Source organism: Pseudopipra pipra, chromosome W (genome assembly GCF_036250125.1).
Source record: "Pseudopipra pipra isolate bDixPip1 chromosome W, bDixPip1.hap1, whole genome shotgun sequence".
NCBI classification, from domain to species: Eukaryota; Metazoa; Chordata; class Aves; order Passeriformes; family Pipridae; genus Pseudopipra; species Pseudopipra pipra.
Genome location: NC_087580.1, coordinates 27,807,582 through 27,824,285, shown reverse-complemented (window position 1 = coordinate 27,824,285; position 16,704 = coordinate 27,807,582). Strand labels below are relative to the sequence as shown.

Here is a 16,704-nt window from a genome sequence, read left to right as displayed (position 1 = left end):
ATTGTCTGTTCATTTGTCATAATAAATCATTCATTTTATAGAAATATTTCTGATTTACCATCACTAAAACCTGCAGGACAAAGTGATTACATCACACCTCTAAAATTCCTTCAGTCTAAATGAAAATATGAGTCTGAGATTGGATCCAGCCACCCCCAGGCTCCTCTCTGAGAAGGAATTTAGAAAGCAAGGGGGTCCTTTCTGCCCCTCGTAGCTCAACGAGACGGCTTCTGCCATCAACTCTGTCTAAGCCTTCCACCCCCCCAGCCCCAAGCCGTGACACAGGGGCATGTCTTGTGCATGCAGTGCAAACATGGACCCCTGAGCTGGTCATTTGATGTCCCTCCTTGGAGGGAAGAACAAGCCCAATGGCCTGGGGTGAGAGGCCAGTGCTGGGAGCGGCGCTGGCTGTGCCAGGGCACTGCTGGGTGCCCCCACCCTGAGCACTCCCACCCTTGTGCTGGTCACTGCTGTTTTCCTCTGCAGGGCGTTGTGTTGGGCACATCCTGGAGAGCAAAGTGGAAAGCAGATGGAAGCTTTGAGGCCCTGGCCTGAGGAGATGCCCCTGCAGGATGGCAGTGCTGCTGCAGAGGTCAGCTCTGTGCCAGCAGTGCCCGTGGCTGTCCCTGCCTGCAGTCCCTGGACAGTCCTGCAGCAGGACTGGGACCCACTGCCAGAGCACTGAGGCCTCCAACAACACAGGGCTCTGCAGGACAGTGTGGAAGGGAAGGGAGAGGTGGCCAGGCAGGAGAAGGGCTGCTGCTCCCTGGCAGTGCTGCTCTGCTGGGACTCTTTTCTGGCCCAGCTCTGCACAGAGGCCCCGACCCTGCAGCTGCAGAGAAGTCAGAGAGGAAAGATGTCAGGCAAACAAGCCAATGCAGAGTTCTTTATTTGGTTGAAGCAGACAGTGAGTACAATTGCCAATTTGTACAGCCTGTGGGCCAGGCTAGAAAGGCCTACACTGAATTGAAAATAGTGTTTATATATATATATATAAAAATGTTTATATATATATTTATAGTTATAAAGGTTTTTAGGTGTGAAAAAATTCTCACAAAAATAACACCTCTACCAGCAGTAAAAAGTAGAGAAGATATGGTGGGCCTTTATTGAAGTCCATAACAGGATTGGCCTTTAATGTGGTACATACCATGCAGAAGAAAGAGAGTTTACTGCTTCTGAAAAACACCCAGTTATCATTTTCCTCAGGGCATCCTTGAGCTCCTGGTTCCTCAGGCTGTAGATGAGGGGGTTCAGTGCTGGAGGCACCACCACGTACAGAACTGACATGGCCAGGTCCAGGGATAAGGAGGAGATGGAGGGGGGCTTCAGGTTGGAAAATGTGGCAGTGCTCACGAACAAGGAGAGCACAGCCAGGTGAGGGAGGCACGTGGAAAAGGCTTTGTGCTGTCCCTGCTGAGAGGGGATCCTCAGCACAGCCCTGAAGATCTGCACATAGGAGAAAACAATGAAAATGAAACAACCAAACCCTAAACAGACACTAACCACAATGAGCCCAATTTCCCTGAGGTAGCCTGAGTGTGAGCAGGAGAGCTTGAGGATATGTGGGATTTCACAGAAGAACTGGCCCAGGGCATTGCCCTGGCACAGAGGCAGGGAAAATATATTGGCTGTGTGCAGCAGAGCATTGAGAAAGCCAGTGGCCCAGGCAGCTGCTGCCATGTGGGCACAAGCTCTGCTGCCCAGGAGGGTCCCGTAGTGCAGGGGTTTGCAGATGGCAACGTAGCGGTCGTAGCACATGACAGTGAGGAGATAAAACTCTGCTGACATGAAAAAGGCAAAGAAAAAGAGCTGTGCAGCACATCCTGTGTAGGAGATGGTTGTGGTGTCCCAGAGGAAGTTGTGCATGGCTTTGGGGACAGTGGTGCAGATGCAGCCCAGGTCTGTGAGGGAGAGGTGGAGCAGGAAGAAGCCCATGGGGGTGTGCAGGTGGTGGTCACAGGCTACAGCGCTGAGGATGAGGCCGTTGGCCAGGAGGGCAGCCAGGGAGATGGCCAGGAAGAGCCAGAAGTGCAGGAGCTGCAGCTCCCGCCTGTCTGCAAATGCCAGGAGGAGGAATTGGTTGAGGGAGCTGCTGTTGCACATTTGCTGCCTCAGGTTATTGTTTTCTGTTGAGGAGAAAAAAGGCAGAACTGAATTAGGCCAGGCTCAATCAGCAAAACATCTTGCATGTCTCATAGCAATTCAACATTCAGGGCCTCTTTTCAGGAAGATCTCTCTGCATCCCTCTCCCTGAGCTCTGCGTTTTGCTGGCTGAAGGGGGCACTGAGAGCAGGGACCCTGGAATGGGCTCCCGAGGAATCCTTCTTGCTGTGCAGTGAGAGGCAACTTGGAGCACAGGGTGACCTCCAATTAAATGCACTTGTGATGTATCAAAGTGTTTCCAGAACTGCTGGTCACAGTTTGCCCAAGGGCAGAACACAGGGAGGGGATTTGGGGGACTTGATTTTGTTGGAATTCCTCCTGCCAGGAGGAGTTTGGATGGTTGAAATCTCTGACATTTCTGATGTGCTCCAAGGGAAATCTTGTGAGTCCTGAGAGGCAAAGGGGTGGTCTATTGGTGCAGAGACAAGAGCTGAACATCTCTCCTGTTCACAGCTGTCCCTGGCTGGCAGCTTAGAGATAAAGGGGGATCACCCTTAGGAATTCCCTTAAAAAAAGTAACAAGGCACTTCTAGGAGCAGAGGAATCCTGTTTCAAAGAGCACATTGACAGAATCCTTGCCTTTCCTCAGGATGCCTGATTAGGATCTCATCTCTATCCTCCCAGACTGCCACACACAGGGATCATTGCAGCTCCCAAGTACAGCTGCCCAGAGCATTACCATGGATTTAGCACTGAGGAGTTTTCTCTGTGGGGATCCTGTGCAGCACAGAGATCCTATGGCAGAGCTGTGCCCTTCTGGAGGGCACCTGCAGCCCTGCAGGACACCCAGGCAAACAGCTGAATACCCTGAAGGTGCCTGGAGGGGTCCCACAGGCACATCTCCACAGCAGCACCCAAAGGGTTTGTGTCTGGACAGGAATCTGCCCCCCCAAACCCCACACTGGCTCAGAAAACTCACTGGTGAGAACAAGGAGAGCCCAGGCAGCAGGAGATAGAAGTGAAATGCCACAGTGCTGCTGCCAAGGGAGGAGGGACACAGAGAGACAGCTGGAAATCAGGGCCCTGTCCTTGCCTGGGCTCTGGCTGCTGCAGGGCAATGCACAGCCCAGCCCCCGTGGGCCTGAGGGCACAGGCTCTGCTTAGGCTGGGAAAGGAGCCCAGGCAGGAGCTGCTCAGGGAAGGGGTCTGTGCCACAGGGACAGCAGGGAGGGGCCCACATCCCCCTGCCCAGCACTTGTGGCAGCAGCTGCCTCTCCCTGCCTGCCTGTCTCTGGGTGAGGAGCTGTTCCTGCCAGCAGCCCCTGCCTGTGCCCAGCTCAGCTCCCTGCCAGTGCTGCCAGAGCCATCCCCAGCCCAGTGCCCAGGGGCAGCTCTGCCTGGGCAGGGGCTGCAGAGCAGATCCCAGACAGCCTGTGGTGGCTGGGAAGGGGGAGGTGTTCTGGGGGGATGTGCTTCCTGAGAAGGGCCCCTGGAAATGGCAGGAGGTGGAGCTGAAGCTGGGAAGATCCCTGACCCTTCAGCTGAAGGGCCCTACCCTGCCCTGCCCTGAGGGGTCACTCCTTCCACCCACCCCTTCTCCCTGCAGGGCCGTGGCAGCTCCTTGGCCAGGCTGAGAGCTGACCCTGGCAGGCAGCAGAGTCCCTGCCCCAGCACACAGAGCCCTGGGGGCAGGACCCTGCTCTGCACCACAGCCCTGGGCACCCCTGGCTGCACCCCCACCTTCCCACCCCACAGCCAGCCCTGGCACAGGGAACCTTCTGGCCCTGGGCCTCTGATGGGGCAGCAGCAAGTCCTGCTTTGCAGCAGCTTCTCCTGCTGCACCCCAGCAAATCCAGCAGAGCCATCCTGACAGCTCCTGCCACTGCTGCCATTTGGCAGCTGGGAGAGGCACTTGCAGGAACTCACCTGCACTGCTCTGCAGCGAGAGCCTGACCATGGCAAAGGGCTGGCAAGGTTCCTGCCCTGAGCAGCTCTGCCCTGTCCTCCCACCCCAGGATCCCTTGAACCTCCTGCTCCCTTCTCCTCTCTGCCCTTGCTGCCTGCAGCTCCTGCCCTGCTCTGCCATATGGCCACTTCCTCTGCACTGCAGCAACTGGGAGAGTCCTGCTGAAAGATCCTAGAAGCTGTGGGATGTGCCAGCTTTAGGAGATGCCTCCAGGAAGGCAAGCTGAACTTTCCTACAGCCAGAGAATTCTTCCTTCAAATCCTGGGAAGGTTTCTCGTGTAGTGAGAGCTCAGTCACCTCCCAGCCCAGGCTGCCTCTCATCTCTCTGCCTTCTCTCCTGTGCCCTGGGTGTTGCAGGCAGTGCCGTCAGCCCTGCTGGGCTGTGCAGAGGAGCTGCTCACCAGCAGAGCTGTCTCTTTGAAGCTCTTCTTGCTTGCCAGGAGCTCCCTGTGTGCCAGGAGCCTGGCCCAGCTCAGCGGCACAGCAACAGCCTCAGGCAGCCCTTTCTCTGCCCCTCTGGGCTCCCTCCAGCTGTCCCTGGGGCTCCAGGGAAACCTGCTGGCACATAACTGAAGGAAATAATGATGTTCCTTCTCTCAGCTGGGCACAGACACTTCTTTCAGCACTGTCATTTTACCAAACAGACACAGAGTTAAGTCCAAGAGTCCTCTTTTCATGTTCCATCATTAGACAGGAAACCCAGACAGTGCCCAGGAGGGATCTCCTTCACCTGCACTGAGGGAAGGGACTCAGCTGAGTCAACAGAGGTGTCTCCTTGTGGCTCTGCTGACCTGGGGCCAGAGGGACACTCAGCTCCCTCCAAAACCCCCATGGGCTGGGATTCCTCCTGCCCCACTTCAGTGGGTCCAAAACAGGCCCCTGCAGGTGACTCCTTGTCCCAGCTCCCCTGGGAATGAATGAAGACCAAAGCCAGGAGTGACCTGCTGGGACACAAAGCCCTTGTTCCTTCTGAGGGGCCAGAGGTGACCGAGATTCCTGCTGGGAACTGCAGGCTCCAGTGGAGCAGTTCCTAGGGACAGGGCAGCAGCTGTGGGATCTTCTTGGAGGCTGCTGGGACATTGCTTTGGCCAACTTCAGTGGCAGAAGGGGCCCACATGTAGGACAGGGGAACCTGTCACTGTTCCTTCTGTCCAGGGCAGCCCCTAGAGGTGCTCAGGTGACCAAATGGAGTCAGTTCTGTGAGAGGCACCACCCAGGGCTTCTCAGACACATTGGGGGCCTTTGGGGCAGTGAGTGAATCCCAGCCCTGCAGGGACACAAAGGCTGTCCCTTCTCTGCCCAGCCAAGGCCGGGCCAGGCACAAGTCCAAAGCACATCAGCCCAGGCTGTCCACACTTGTTTCCTCCCTTTGCTGGCTCTTCTCTCCCCCAGCATTTCAGCAGCATGTGCTGATCTCCTCAGGGGTCAGGTCTGTGATTTTCCTCCTGGACCTGAGTCCCAGCACATCCACCCCCAAGGCCATTGTCAGCAAAGCCTCTGCACACCCCAGCTCTCGGGGCTTTCAGAGCAGCTTTCCCCACTGCAAGTCTGTTCTTACCCCGGTGCCCCCGCTGAGGGGCTGCAGCCAGACAGGCCCCAATGCCCTGCGTGTGGGGCACAGGCAGGAGGAGCTGCAGCCCCAAGTCTGTCTTCATTCCACTTGCAGGCAATAACAGCCCAGGCCTGCTGAGACAGTTCCCAGGTTGCAGGGCTGTGATGGGTTGGGAGAGAAGGCCAAGGAGACACTGGACAGAAAGAGCAGGAGAGAGGTGTCCTCAGTGGGAAGGAGCTTCTTGGAGCTGTGGAGCTGCTCTAGGGGATGAACAACTTGGGTGAACTTTTGTGGGTGAGGGTCAGAGGAGAGAGTGGTTTGGTTGACTTTGTGGAGTGAGACAAAGAGCCCATTCAAGTTGGCTTTGATAACCTTGGAATTCAGTGGAAAAGCACCATGACAGGATGGAAAGAGTCCAAGAGGTTTGTGCAGGGTCTTGGTAAAGACACCCCTTGGGACACAGGCCTTTAGAGCACAGCTGCCAGGCTGGTGGACAACAGGGAGGCTCATCTGCATCTGCTTCTGTCCAAGAGGAACCAAGAGGTTACCATAGTAAATGACCATAGCGATGGAAATGTATGGTGGTTGCCATGGTAACTGCCCGTAGCAATGGGAACTTGTGATGGTTGCCATGGTAACCGAACTTACTAATGGGAATGTCTGAGGGTTGCCACGGAAACCAACGATAGCAATAGAAATGTGTGATGGTTGCCATGGTGATTGACAGTGGCAATGAGAATGTATGGTGGTTGCCATGGTAACTGACCATAGCAAAGAGAATGTCTGAGGGTTGCCATGGCAACCGACAATAGCAATAGGAATGTATGATGGTTGCCAAGTCCCTTCCTGCTGAGCAGCTCTCCAGCCCCTCTGCCCCCAGCCTGGAGTGTTCCAGGGGGTTGTTGGGAGCCAAGGGCAGGCCCTGACACTTGACCTTATTGATCCAGCCTGTCCAGATCCCTCTGCAGAGCCTTCCTGCCCTCCAGCACATCCACACTCACACCCAACGTGGTGTTGTCCACAACTTTCTTGAGGGGGCACTCGATCCCCTGGCCCAGATCACCCAGAACGATGTTAAACAGGAGTAGCCCCAACCCTGAGCCCTTGAGAACCCCACTAGTGACTGGCCCCACCTGGATTTCCTTCCATTCCCCACCACTCCCTGGGCCATCAGACACTTTGTCACCCAGCAAACAGTTCCCCGGGCAAGCCATGAGCAGCCAGTTTGTGCAGGAGATGCTGGGGGAGATGGTGCCAAAGGCTTTCTGGAATTCCAGAGAGACACATCCCCAGCCTTTCCCTCAGCTGCTGAGCGGGTCCTTTGTCAGAGAAGGAGATGAGGTTGGTCAGGCAGGACCTGCCTTTCCCAACCCCACACTGGCTGGGCCTGATCCCCTGGTTGTCCTGCCTCTGCCATGGGATGGCACTGAGGAGGATCTGCTGCATCGACTTCCCCGGTCCTGAGGTCAATGGGACAAGCCAGGAGTTCCCCAGATGCTCCTTTTGGCCCTTCCTGTGGATGGGCATCCCATGTGCTTGTTGCCAGTCAGCTGGGACATGTGCAGTTGTGCAGCACTGCTGGGGAATGAGTGAGAGTGGCTTGGCCAGCTCTTTCTCCAGCTCCCTTAGGACTCTTGGCTGCATCCCATGTGGGCCCAGGCACTTGGGGGGGTCTCACTGGCAGAGCAGGTCACTGACTGTTTCCTCCTGCATTGTGGGGGCTTCACTCAGCTCCCCATCACCAACTTCCAGCCCTGGGAGCTGGAGATCCTGAGGACAACTGCTTTGGGTGTTAAAGACTGAGGCAAATAAAGCATTAAGTAACCTCCTGGAACCAAGGACCATTGTGAAACTGCAGGGCCTTCTGGAGCCAAAGGAGCTCTGGGACACTGGGCAATCTCATGGAATCAAGGCAGCACTGTCACCCTGGGAAAACTCCTGGAATTCAGGGCCCATTGTGACACTGCAGCTCCCCATGGAGTAAAAGGAACCCTGGGACGCTGCGGAAACTCTTGGAACCAAGGGACCATTGTGACATTGAGGGGGCTGACGGAATCAGGAGGCCATTGGGACAACCCAGAGCCTCATGAAATAAAAGGAATTCTTGGACACTGTTGAATCTCCTGCCATCAAAGGTTCCTGCTGACATGTGTGTCCTCCTGGAACCAAGGGAGCCCAGAGATATTTCTGAACCTCCCAGAATCCAGGGGCCATTGGGACCCTGCAGAACCTCCTGCATTCAAGTGCTCCTTGTGAAACTGCAGGCTCTCCTGGAACCCAAGGATTCCTGGAACACTGCAGAGCTCACAGAACCAAGGGGCCACTGTCCCACTGCAGCTCCTTCTGAAGCACAAGGGACCCTGGGATAATGGGAAATCTGGAATCCAAAGGGCATTTTGGGCCTCATGGAACTAAAGGAATCTTTGGAGACTATGGAAGCTCATGGAATCCAGGGGCCATGGTGACATGTGGGGCCTCCTGGAAGCAAAGGAACCCTGAGAATTTCTGTGGGAACAGGTTAAGGCAGCAGCAGCTGCATTCAGTTAATCAGGATCCAAAAGGAGTGTTTTGGCCTTGACTGGTGTTTTCCATCCAGAGAGTGCTGTTTGCCAAAGTGGAAACCACTTGGAACGCTCTGCATGGCAGCCTGTGTTTTTCCCTGGTGGCTGAACACAGCCAGCACATGAGGGGAGGGGAATGTGTGGATCAGGGCACTGCTTTTGGGCCATGCTGGGAATTCCAGTGGACTAAAAGACAAAGCCCAGGCACTGTTTCCAAAGGAACCCCAATGAAAGGGGGACGCCGGAAAGATGGGAGGACAAGTCCCGCAATGGAACTCTGTGTGTGCAGCCTCATTTTTTCCATCAGTGCCCACAGGAGAGGGGGCAAAAAGTATTGGTTGGGACCCCAAAACTGTTTTGGAGGAAAATTGGAGATTGAGGGGACAATGGGAAAGTGGGAGGAACAGGGAAAAGGGCGGAAAAGGGTGGGTGGTCAGGCAGGTCCGATGGTCCCATGGGGGTCTTTGGACACCAGGGGATTGGGAAAGGGGGTTGGCCCCCCTGAGCTCCCAACTTCCTGTGCGGTGCTGGGGGCTGCTGGATCTAATCACAGCCTTGGATTATGCAAACAGTTTCAGTTTAGAGGAATTACAGAGGTGTGACTAAACCACTTTTGTCCCCAGGGTTTTAATGATGGCAAATCAGATCTATTGATAAAAAGGAATTTATTTAGGGTTCCAAATGATCAGACAAAAGACCTTCATCACAGTTATTTACTGCACAACAGAAACACTAAAACTACCACGAGTACAGGATAAGATAGGACAGTGCTCTACACTAAAGCAATTGTTGAAGCAATTCTACTCAAGCTGGCACAAAAGCAATGATTCTCAATTAGAAATGGATGGAACTCCCCCAGACCAACGCTCGTGGGGAGATCTCTGCTCTCAGACTCCAGGAGTGACCTTGGGGGGTCCCCAGCCAAGGAAGGAATCTCCACACATCCCCAAGAAGGGTTCTGTTGGAAGAACGTGCCTCTGTGAAAGCGGACTGGCCCTTTCTGATCAGAAGGGATGGACTGACAGTCACTGGACTCCAGGGGTTGCCTCAACACCAGGGGGTTCATTCAAGGTGGAAGCAGCGGCTGAAGCGCCGAAGCTAGCTCTTCTGCAGTCGGGGCACTGGTAGGGCTTCCCTTACCAGTGGGTCCGTTGGTGTCTGGTCAAGGCAGAGCTCTGGGTGAAGCTCTTCCCACACTCCCCACACTTGTAGGGCCTCTCCCCGGTGTGGATGCGCCGGTGCCTGACAAGGTGGGAGTTCAGTTTGAAGCCCTTCCCGCAGTCGGTGCAGCGGAAGGGCCTCTCATCCGTGTGTGTCTGCTCATGCCTGAGGAGACTTGAGCTGGTCTGAAACCTCTTCCCACACTCCCCACACTTGTAGGGCCTCTCTCCAGTGTGGATGCGCCGGTGGGTGACAAGGGTGGAGTTTCGGTTGAAGCCCTTCCCGCAGTAGGTGCAGTGCAAGGCCCACTCCCCTGTGTGTGTTGGCTTGTGCTTCAGGAGATCTGAGCTGGTCTGAAACCCCTTCCCACATTCCCCACACGTGTAGGGCCGTTTTCCAGTGTGGATGTGCTGGTGTTGGATCAGGCAGGAGCTGCTCCTGAAGCTCTTCCCACATTCCCCACATATGTAGGGTCGTTCCCCAGTGTGGCTGAGCTGGTGGGTACGGAGGTTGGAGATGATCCTGAAACTTTTCCCACACTCCACACACTTGTAGGGCTGTTCCCCAGTGTGAATGCGACGGTGCACGTGCAGGCCGGAGCTGTCAATGAAGCTCTTCCCACACTCCCCACACGTGTAGGGCCGTTCCCCAGTGTGGATGTGCTGGTGGGTGAAGAGGTAGTACCTCCGGCTGAAGCTCTTCCCACATTCTCTACATGTGTAGGGCCGTTCCCCAGTGTGGATGCGCTTGTGTCGGATCAGGCTGGAGCTGTTCCTGAAGCTCTTCCCACATTCCCCACACGGGTAAGACCGTTCCCCAGTGTGGATGTGCTGGTGGGTGAGGAGGTCAGTGCTTGTCCTGAAGCTCTTCCCACATTCCAAGCACCTGAAGGGCTTCTCCCTGATGGGAGGTTGCTCAGGGACCACCAGGTCAGAGCTCCCCCTCAAGCTCCGGCCCCCTTCCCGGCACAGGCTGGCTCTTTCCTCCTCAGAGCACCCTGGGATGGCTTTGGAGCCCCTCCTGCGGGGGGATCTCCGGCCCTTTTCCTCCCCGCTGCCTTCCTGCACCGGGGAGCCCTTCAAAACGGCCTCTCCCACCAGGGTCTCACGGGGGGATTTGTCCTCCGGGCTCTCCGTCCTCAGCTCGGGGCCTGGGGCAGGAAGCAAGAAGGACAGGGAGGGGATTTGCCTCCGGCCCACAGGGAAGGCCAAGGACATCCCCCCAACTCCGGCCCCGGCAGGACGGCGGCGCCAGCGGGGTTGTCCTGCAGCCGGGGCCATGCTCGGCTGACAGAGCCAGCACAACACCCGCCCAAAGGGACACTGACTTCCTCCTCACCTGCCTGGGGGGCCCAAGGCATCTTCCTCTTCCTCGCAGCCTCCTCCTCCATCCGCCCAAGCTTTGGGAAGGACAAATCCTGATGGGGGGAAAACAAGGGCTGAGCGCGTTGGCTTGGGGGTTCCTCCTGCCCAAGTCCATCTCTAGAACTCACCGGGCATCCTGTGACCATAAAAACCTCCAAAACACCAAGATTCAGCCCAGAAAAACCCAAACCAACAAGATTCAGGCAAAAAACAATGAGATTCAGAAACAGCAGGAAGACCCCTGCCCCCCCAAACTGCAAAAAGTTGAGATTCAGCTAAGAAAACCTCAAAAATATGAAGATTAGACCAAAAAAATCTTCCAAAACCAAACTGGGGCGAGGCGACACCCTGGGAAACAAGGGCTTTGCTTCCTTGGCTCTGCAGGGGCTTCTGACGGGCTCTCAGCCTCCTTTGGGCATCCCCTACTCTGGTGAGGGCTCCTCCCGGGCTGCAGGGGGGTCTCTGCTCCATCCTGGACTCATCCACAGGTCACAGACACTTCAGCTCACGTTCACCCAGAGCTCCAGTCAGTTCCATGGAGCAGCGATCCCCTGGCCTCTGTCAGTGCAGGCACCTCACCAGGGCTGTTCCTCGAGGTTCTCTGGCCCCCTGCCAGTCCGGGGCTGTTTCTCCAAACCACCAAACCACGTGTGCCAAACGCCCTGGTTGGTCAGTGCCGGCTGGGGGAGCGGGCACTCGGTGAGGGGATGAGAAAACTGCACCAGGGGCTGGGCTGAAAGAGGCTTCAGCACCACTTCTGATGGCCCAGGGGCAGCATCTGGCTTCTCCCAAACAGAGAGATGGCACTTGTTCCTCTGCAGGGAGTCAAGGGCAGGAGGGTGACTCCTGCTGCATGGATGGAGTGGCAGAGGATCCCTTGGGTCCCCAGGATGGATCAGCAGTCAGGCATACAAACTGCCCTGGGGCTCAGGATGCAGCTGCCAGCACAGATTTCCCTGCAAAGTCTGCAGTGAGTCAAACTCTGCACAGGAGATTGTGCCCCATGGATGGGATTGCAGAGGCTCCCTCAGGTCCCCAGAAGGAATCAGGAACCAGCAAAAGACACAAAAGGCCCCCCCAAAGAGTTCTGTGGGAGTGTCCTGTAGGGAGGGGACAGTGTCACCCCACCAGGGCGGGGCTGGCAAGTGGGAGGCTGCTCCAGGGGTCTGCAAGAGGCCTCGTGCTCTGCTCGGCCCCAGCACTGCCTGGTACCAACACCCCCGGCTGCCCCCGGCCCTGGGCAGCTCTGCTGCCACAGGCTGTGCCCTCACCGTGGCCCTGCAATGGCCCTGCCTGTCCCTCACCCGTGGCCCTGCCCGTGGCCCTGTCCCTTGGCTCTCTCTCTGCCAGCTCAGTGTGGGGCACACGGGCTGGGGGTCCCTCCCAAGCCCCCCGGGCAGCCGGCGTTGGCTGGGGGGATGTGAGGGCTGGGCCTGCTCAGCACAGCCCCGGCCTCGTGCCCAGCGCCTCTTTCCTGACCCACACAAGAGCTTCCCGGCCCCCCCAGGGCTCCCCTGCTGCTGCCTCTGCTCCTGGCCCTGCCTTTGCTGCTCCCTTGCCTGGGGCAGCGGCTGCAGGGGGGGGATGGCAGCAGCTTCAGCTCCACGGCACTTCCTGGGGGGAGCTCAGCCCGGGGGGACGGGCAGGGACCTGATGGGGATGGACAGGGGCCCAGCAGGGACAGACAGGGCCTGCAGGGGAAGGCACAGGGACAACCTGGACCCCCACACTGCCATGGCTCTCTCTGCTCCTCCTTGCAGGCTCCGTGGCCAGGCACAGTTTGTGTTCCTGGGTGCCCACCATCTCAGCACTTGGAGACGCTCAAATCAGCGCCCACAGCTCTGCAGCAAAGCCCCAGCTCACCTGGCACACAGGGGATGGACACAGCACCTGCTCGGGATGGGCACCTTCGCCTCTTCCCCACCACGGGGCTCTCCTTCCTCAGCAGCACCTCTGCCTTGCACTTACTCTGAGCCTCACCTCAGGGACAGCTCTGGGCTCACCTCCGCGCCACTTCTCAGCCTCACCTCAGGGCCTGGGCTCAAGGACAGGAACCTGCAGGGAGGGGACATCAGGTGCAAGCTCAGGGCTGCCTGCTTGCACTGGCCTCTGGGCTTCCTTCTCCTTTTACAACCAGCCCACAACTTAGCCTGCTTTTCTAACACCACACATTTACAGACTAACCTTGGAGATAGATATGGACAGACATCTCTATCACCCTGGGGATAGAGCCTCAAGCATGTGCTGCCATAGGAATGGGAATCAGAGAATCACAGAATCAGCCACGTTGGAAAAGACCTCCGAGAGCATCAAGTCCAACCCTTGATCCAACCCCGCCGTGCTTCCCAGACCATGGCACTGAGGCCACATCCACTCTCACTTTCAACACCTCCAGGGACGCTGACTCCACCCCCTCCCTGTCCAGCCCATTCCAAGGCCTGATTACTCTCTCCGAAAAAACTTGCTTCCTAATATCCAACCTAAACCTCCCCTGGCACAGCTCAAGACCCAGCCCTCTGGTCCTACTGCTGCTTCCTGGCACAACAGCCCCACCTGGCTCCAACCTCCTGGCAGGGACTTGCAGACAGTCAGGAGACCTCCCCTGAGCCTCCTCTTCTCCAGCCTCAACACCCCCACCTCCCTCAGCCTCTCCTCACACCACTTGTGCTCCACTCCCTTCCCCAGCCTCGCTGCTCTTCTCTGCACCTGCTCCAGCCCCTCCAGGGCCTTCCTCAACTCAGGGGCCCAGAGTTGGACACAGCACTCCAGGGGTGGCCTCACCAGCACTCAGTCCAGCCCAACAATCACTTCCCTGCTCCTGCTGACACACTCTTCCTCACACAGGCCACCATCCACTGGCCCTCTTGGCCACCTGGCCACACTCTGCCTCCTCTTCAGCTTCCTGTCCATCCACACTCCCAGCTCCCTTTCTGCCTGCCTGCTCTCCAGACACTCTGGCCCCAGCCCGGGGGGCTGACGGGGCTTCTTGTGGCCAAAGGGCAGGACCCGGCCCTTGGCCTGCTGGAACCTCATCCCCTTGCAATCAGCCCATGGATCCAGCTGGGCCAGGTCCCTCTGCAGAGCCCTCCTGCCTTCCAGCACATCAACACACCCCCAGCTTGGTGTCACCTGCACATTTGCTGATGAAATGCCTGGTTCTGCAGCAGCTGCAGATGCTCAAGGGGCAGCAGGACCAAGTCAGGGGCCTGGGGGGCTTTGGGGTGCGGGAGGGTCCTGGGGGAGCTGGGGAGGGGCTTTGGGGATTGGGGGTACAAACCAGTACAGATCAGTACAGACCAGGACAGACCAGTACCTCCTCACTGCTCCCCAGAGCTCTCCTGGAGCTGGGCCACGTTGTCCTGGGACACCTGAGCCCCCCCCAGTACCCTCCCAGTACAGCCCAGTGCCCCCAGTACAGCCCACTGTGTTCCTGTCCCAGGGTGCCAGGGTGCCCCCCTCTTTGGGGGCGGGTTGGAATGGATTTGAGGGGGGGGGGCTGGGGGAGATTTGAAGGGATCTGGGGGTTTGGATGGGGATTTGGGGGCGTTTAGGGGTCTTTTGGGTGTATTTGGGGGAGTTAAAACAGGTTTTGGGGGCATTTGGGCATCAAAGGGGTCTGTGGGGGGAGGGGACTAAAGGGAAAATGAAGGTTAAGGGACCTATGGGGAGGTTAAAGAGGTTTGGGGTGGAGATGAGGGGCTGCACCAAGAGCAGCTGAGTCCTGAGACCTCCCCGGTGTCCTCAAGACCCTCTTGGTGTTCCTAATTCCCCCTTGACACTCCAAGACAAGCCTGGTGTCTCTAATGTCCCCAGGGCCTCCCCATTGCCATTATTCCCCCCTTGACACCCCCAATTCCACTGTCCCCAAGCCCCATCCCTGATGTCCCCAACCCTCCATCTCACCCCAGGAGCCCCCCCTGGACCCTTTGACCCCAAAAATGCCCCCCCACACGCTCACAGAAAGGCCAAGGGCATCTGGGGACACGTTGGGGACAGTTGGGGGGCTTTGCAGGGCACTGGGTGATTACTGGAGGATATTGGGACACACTGGGGGGAACCAGAGGGCACTGGGAGGGACTAGAGGGTTACTGAGAGATTCCGGGAGGGCACTGGGAGGGACTGGGGAGTTACTGGGGGATTATCAGGACAGAGGGAGAGACACTGGCAGGTTACTGGGCCATACTGGGGGCTATTGGGTGCTCACTGGAACATCACTGGGCCATACTGGGGGGCAGTGGGAGGTCACTGGGACACACTGGCTGGTCACCGAGGGGGTTACTGGGCCGTACTGAGGGGCACTGGGAGCCCCTTACACGGATGTGGTACATCTCCCCCCCAGACTTTGAGGGGCACCCCCACGACTCCTTCCCCTGGGGGCTGGGAGATCCCCTGAACCCCACTGCTGGGCTTTAGGGGACCCCGGGCCCCAGTCCCTTTGGGGTCTCTGTGTGCTCCGTGTTGGGGGTCTCTGGGGTTCGGGGGGGCATTGGGATCCCCTTTCCCTGGGGTCGGTCCGCCGGGCCGGCAGGGGGCGCTGTGGCGGGAGGGGTAATGGCGGATCGCGGGTCATGCCGGCGGGTAACGCCGGCGCGCCTGCGCAGTGCAGCCAGGGCGCTGGGACAGCCCCCCCCCCCCCCCCCCCACGCGGGTTCCAAGCCCCGCGCTCTGACCCTCGGGAACCCCCGAACCCCTCGGCTAAACCCTCCCGAGCCCTCCAGCCTTTCCACCCACAGCCGCGCTCCCCGCAGCCCCGAGCGGATCCCCAGAATCGCGCTCTCCGAGCGCAGCCTCACCTCCACCGCTACCGCTGCCCCGCAGACAACATGGCGCTCTGCGCACGCCCCGCCTCTCGAGCCCCCGCCGCAGCCAATCAGCGCTCGGCCCGTCCCCGCCCCGTCCCTGCCGGCCCCGCCCTGTCGGGTGAGCGGGGCGGGCACGGCGGGAAAGCGGCGGGGGGGAAAGAGCGGGGGGGACCCCAAAGGGAGCGCGAGGGGCGGGGGGTCACCCCCAAAGGGGGCTGGGGGGAGCCGGGCTGTGAAGGGACTGCTTTTCCAAACTGCCCTGCTTATCCCGCATGTGCACACTTCTCTCCTGCTGGGATCTGGCCCAGACAAACCTGAAAATACCTGGAAGTGCCACCTCCACCAGCACTTCCTCCACAGCTGCTTTCAAGGATTTCTCTTCAATTTGCCAAGGAAATGTTTCCAGATCATACTTCCATCTACAAGTCAGAACACCAGCCTGCACCAGGACTCCTGCTTGTTTTCCCTGCACTTGCTGACAGGAGGTGCAGAGGCAGGATGTCAGCACTTCATTACCAACAGCCTTAACGGGGCATGACTCCACTTTTTAACCTTGGAAGAAGAGCAGCTTTTCCTTTTCCTCTCCTGTTTTTTGGGGTTAGTTTTTTTTTACCTTCTGAATAAAAGAACACATGTGTAAATTGAAATAATCTGAACCCAACTTTTAAGAAGACTGACACCTTTGAGCAGCTTCCTCTTAACCCTCTCTCCATGTTGGAGGAGTGGCCAGATGAAGAGTTACCAGCCCATCCTGGCTTCCAGAATGGCACAGCTGGTGGTTAGAGATTCATCTCACAGTTATCTAGAATATGCCAAACTTGTTCTGCCCTTCCTAATTCCTAACTCAGACCAATGGCTCCAAACCCAGCATCTGGGAGGCTGATCAGGTTGGCAAGAACATTTCCCTGTGTGATAACAGTGTGGGCACAAGGACTGGGAGTGTGTCATAAGAAATCTGACTTGCATACATGGGGTAGGAGATAAAAAAAAACACAGATAAGCAGAAAATGTTTGCAAGGAAGAATTGGCAGCAAATCTGTCAGAAGATTAGTGCAGGTGACTATCAAATACAGGAGAAAAACGTGATGAAAGGAGTAACTCATGACTCTTTATCTGAGCTATGAAATGAACAGTGACTTCAGCCACTGATGAGAGATTTGTTTAAATATAGAAGTGCGTTTGCAGTTGTAGC

At 57.3% G+C, this 16,704-nt stretch overlaps 1 protein-coding gene and 2 pseudogenes across 1 annotated transcript; 1 reads left to right on the top strand and 2 right to left on the bottom strand.

Annotated features, from left to right (window-relative positions):
- Positions 1-16,704, top strand: part of LOC135404942 (zinc finger protein 850-like) — a 317,904-nt pseudogene that overhangs the window by 55,841 nt on the left and 245,359 nt on the right.
- LOC135405447 (olfactory receptor 14J1-like) lies at positions 1,135-2,106 on the bottom strand. The gene has a single exon (XM_064640143.1). The coding sequence runs from the start codon at positions 2,104-2,106 to the stop codon at positions 1,135-1,137; it is 972 nt and encodes a 323-aa protein (XP_064496213.1).
- Positions 9,211-15,535, bottom strand: LOC135406432 (zinc finger protein 501-like; annotated as a pseudogene).

Excerpts from the sequence above, each read along its gene's own strand:
- LOC135405447 (XM_064640143.1), bottom strand. The coding sequence starts at position 2,106 with ATGTGCAACAGCAGCTCCCTCAACCAATTCCTCCTCCTGGCATTTGCA.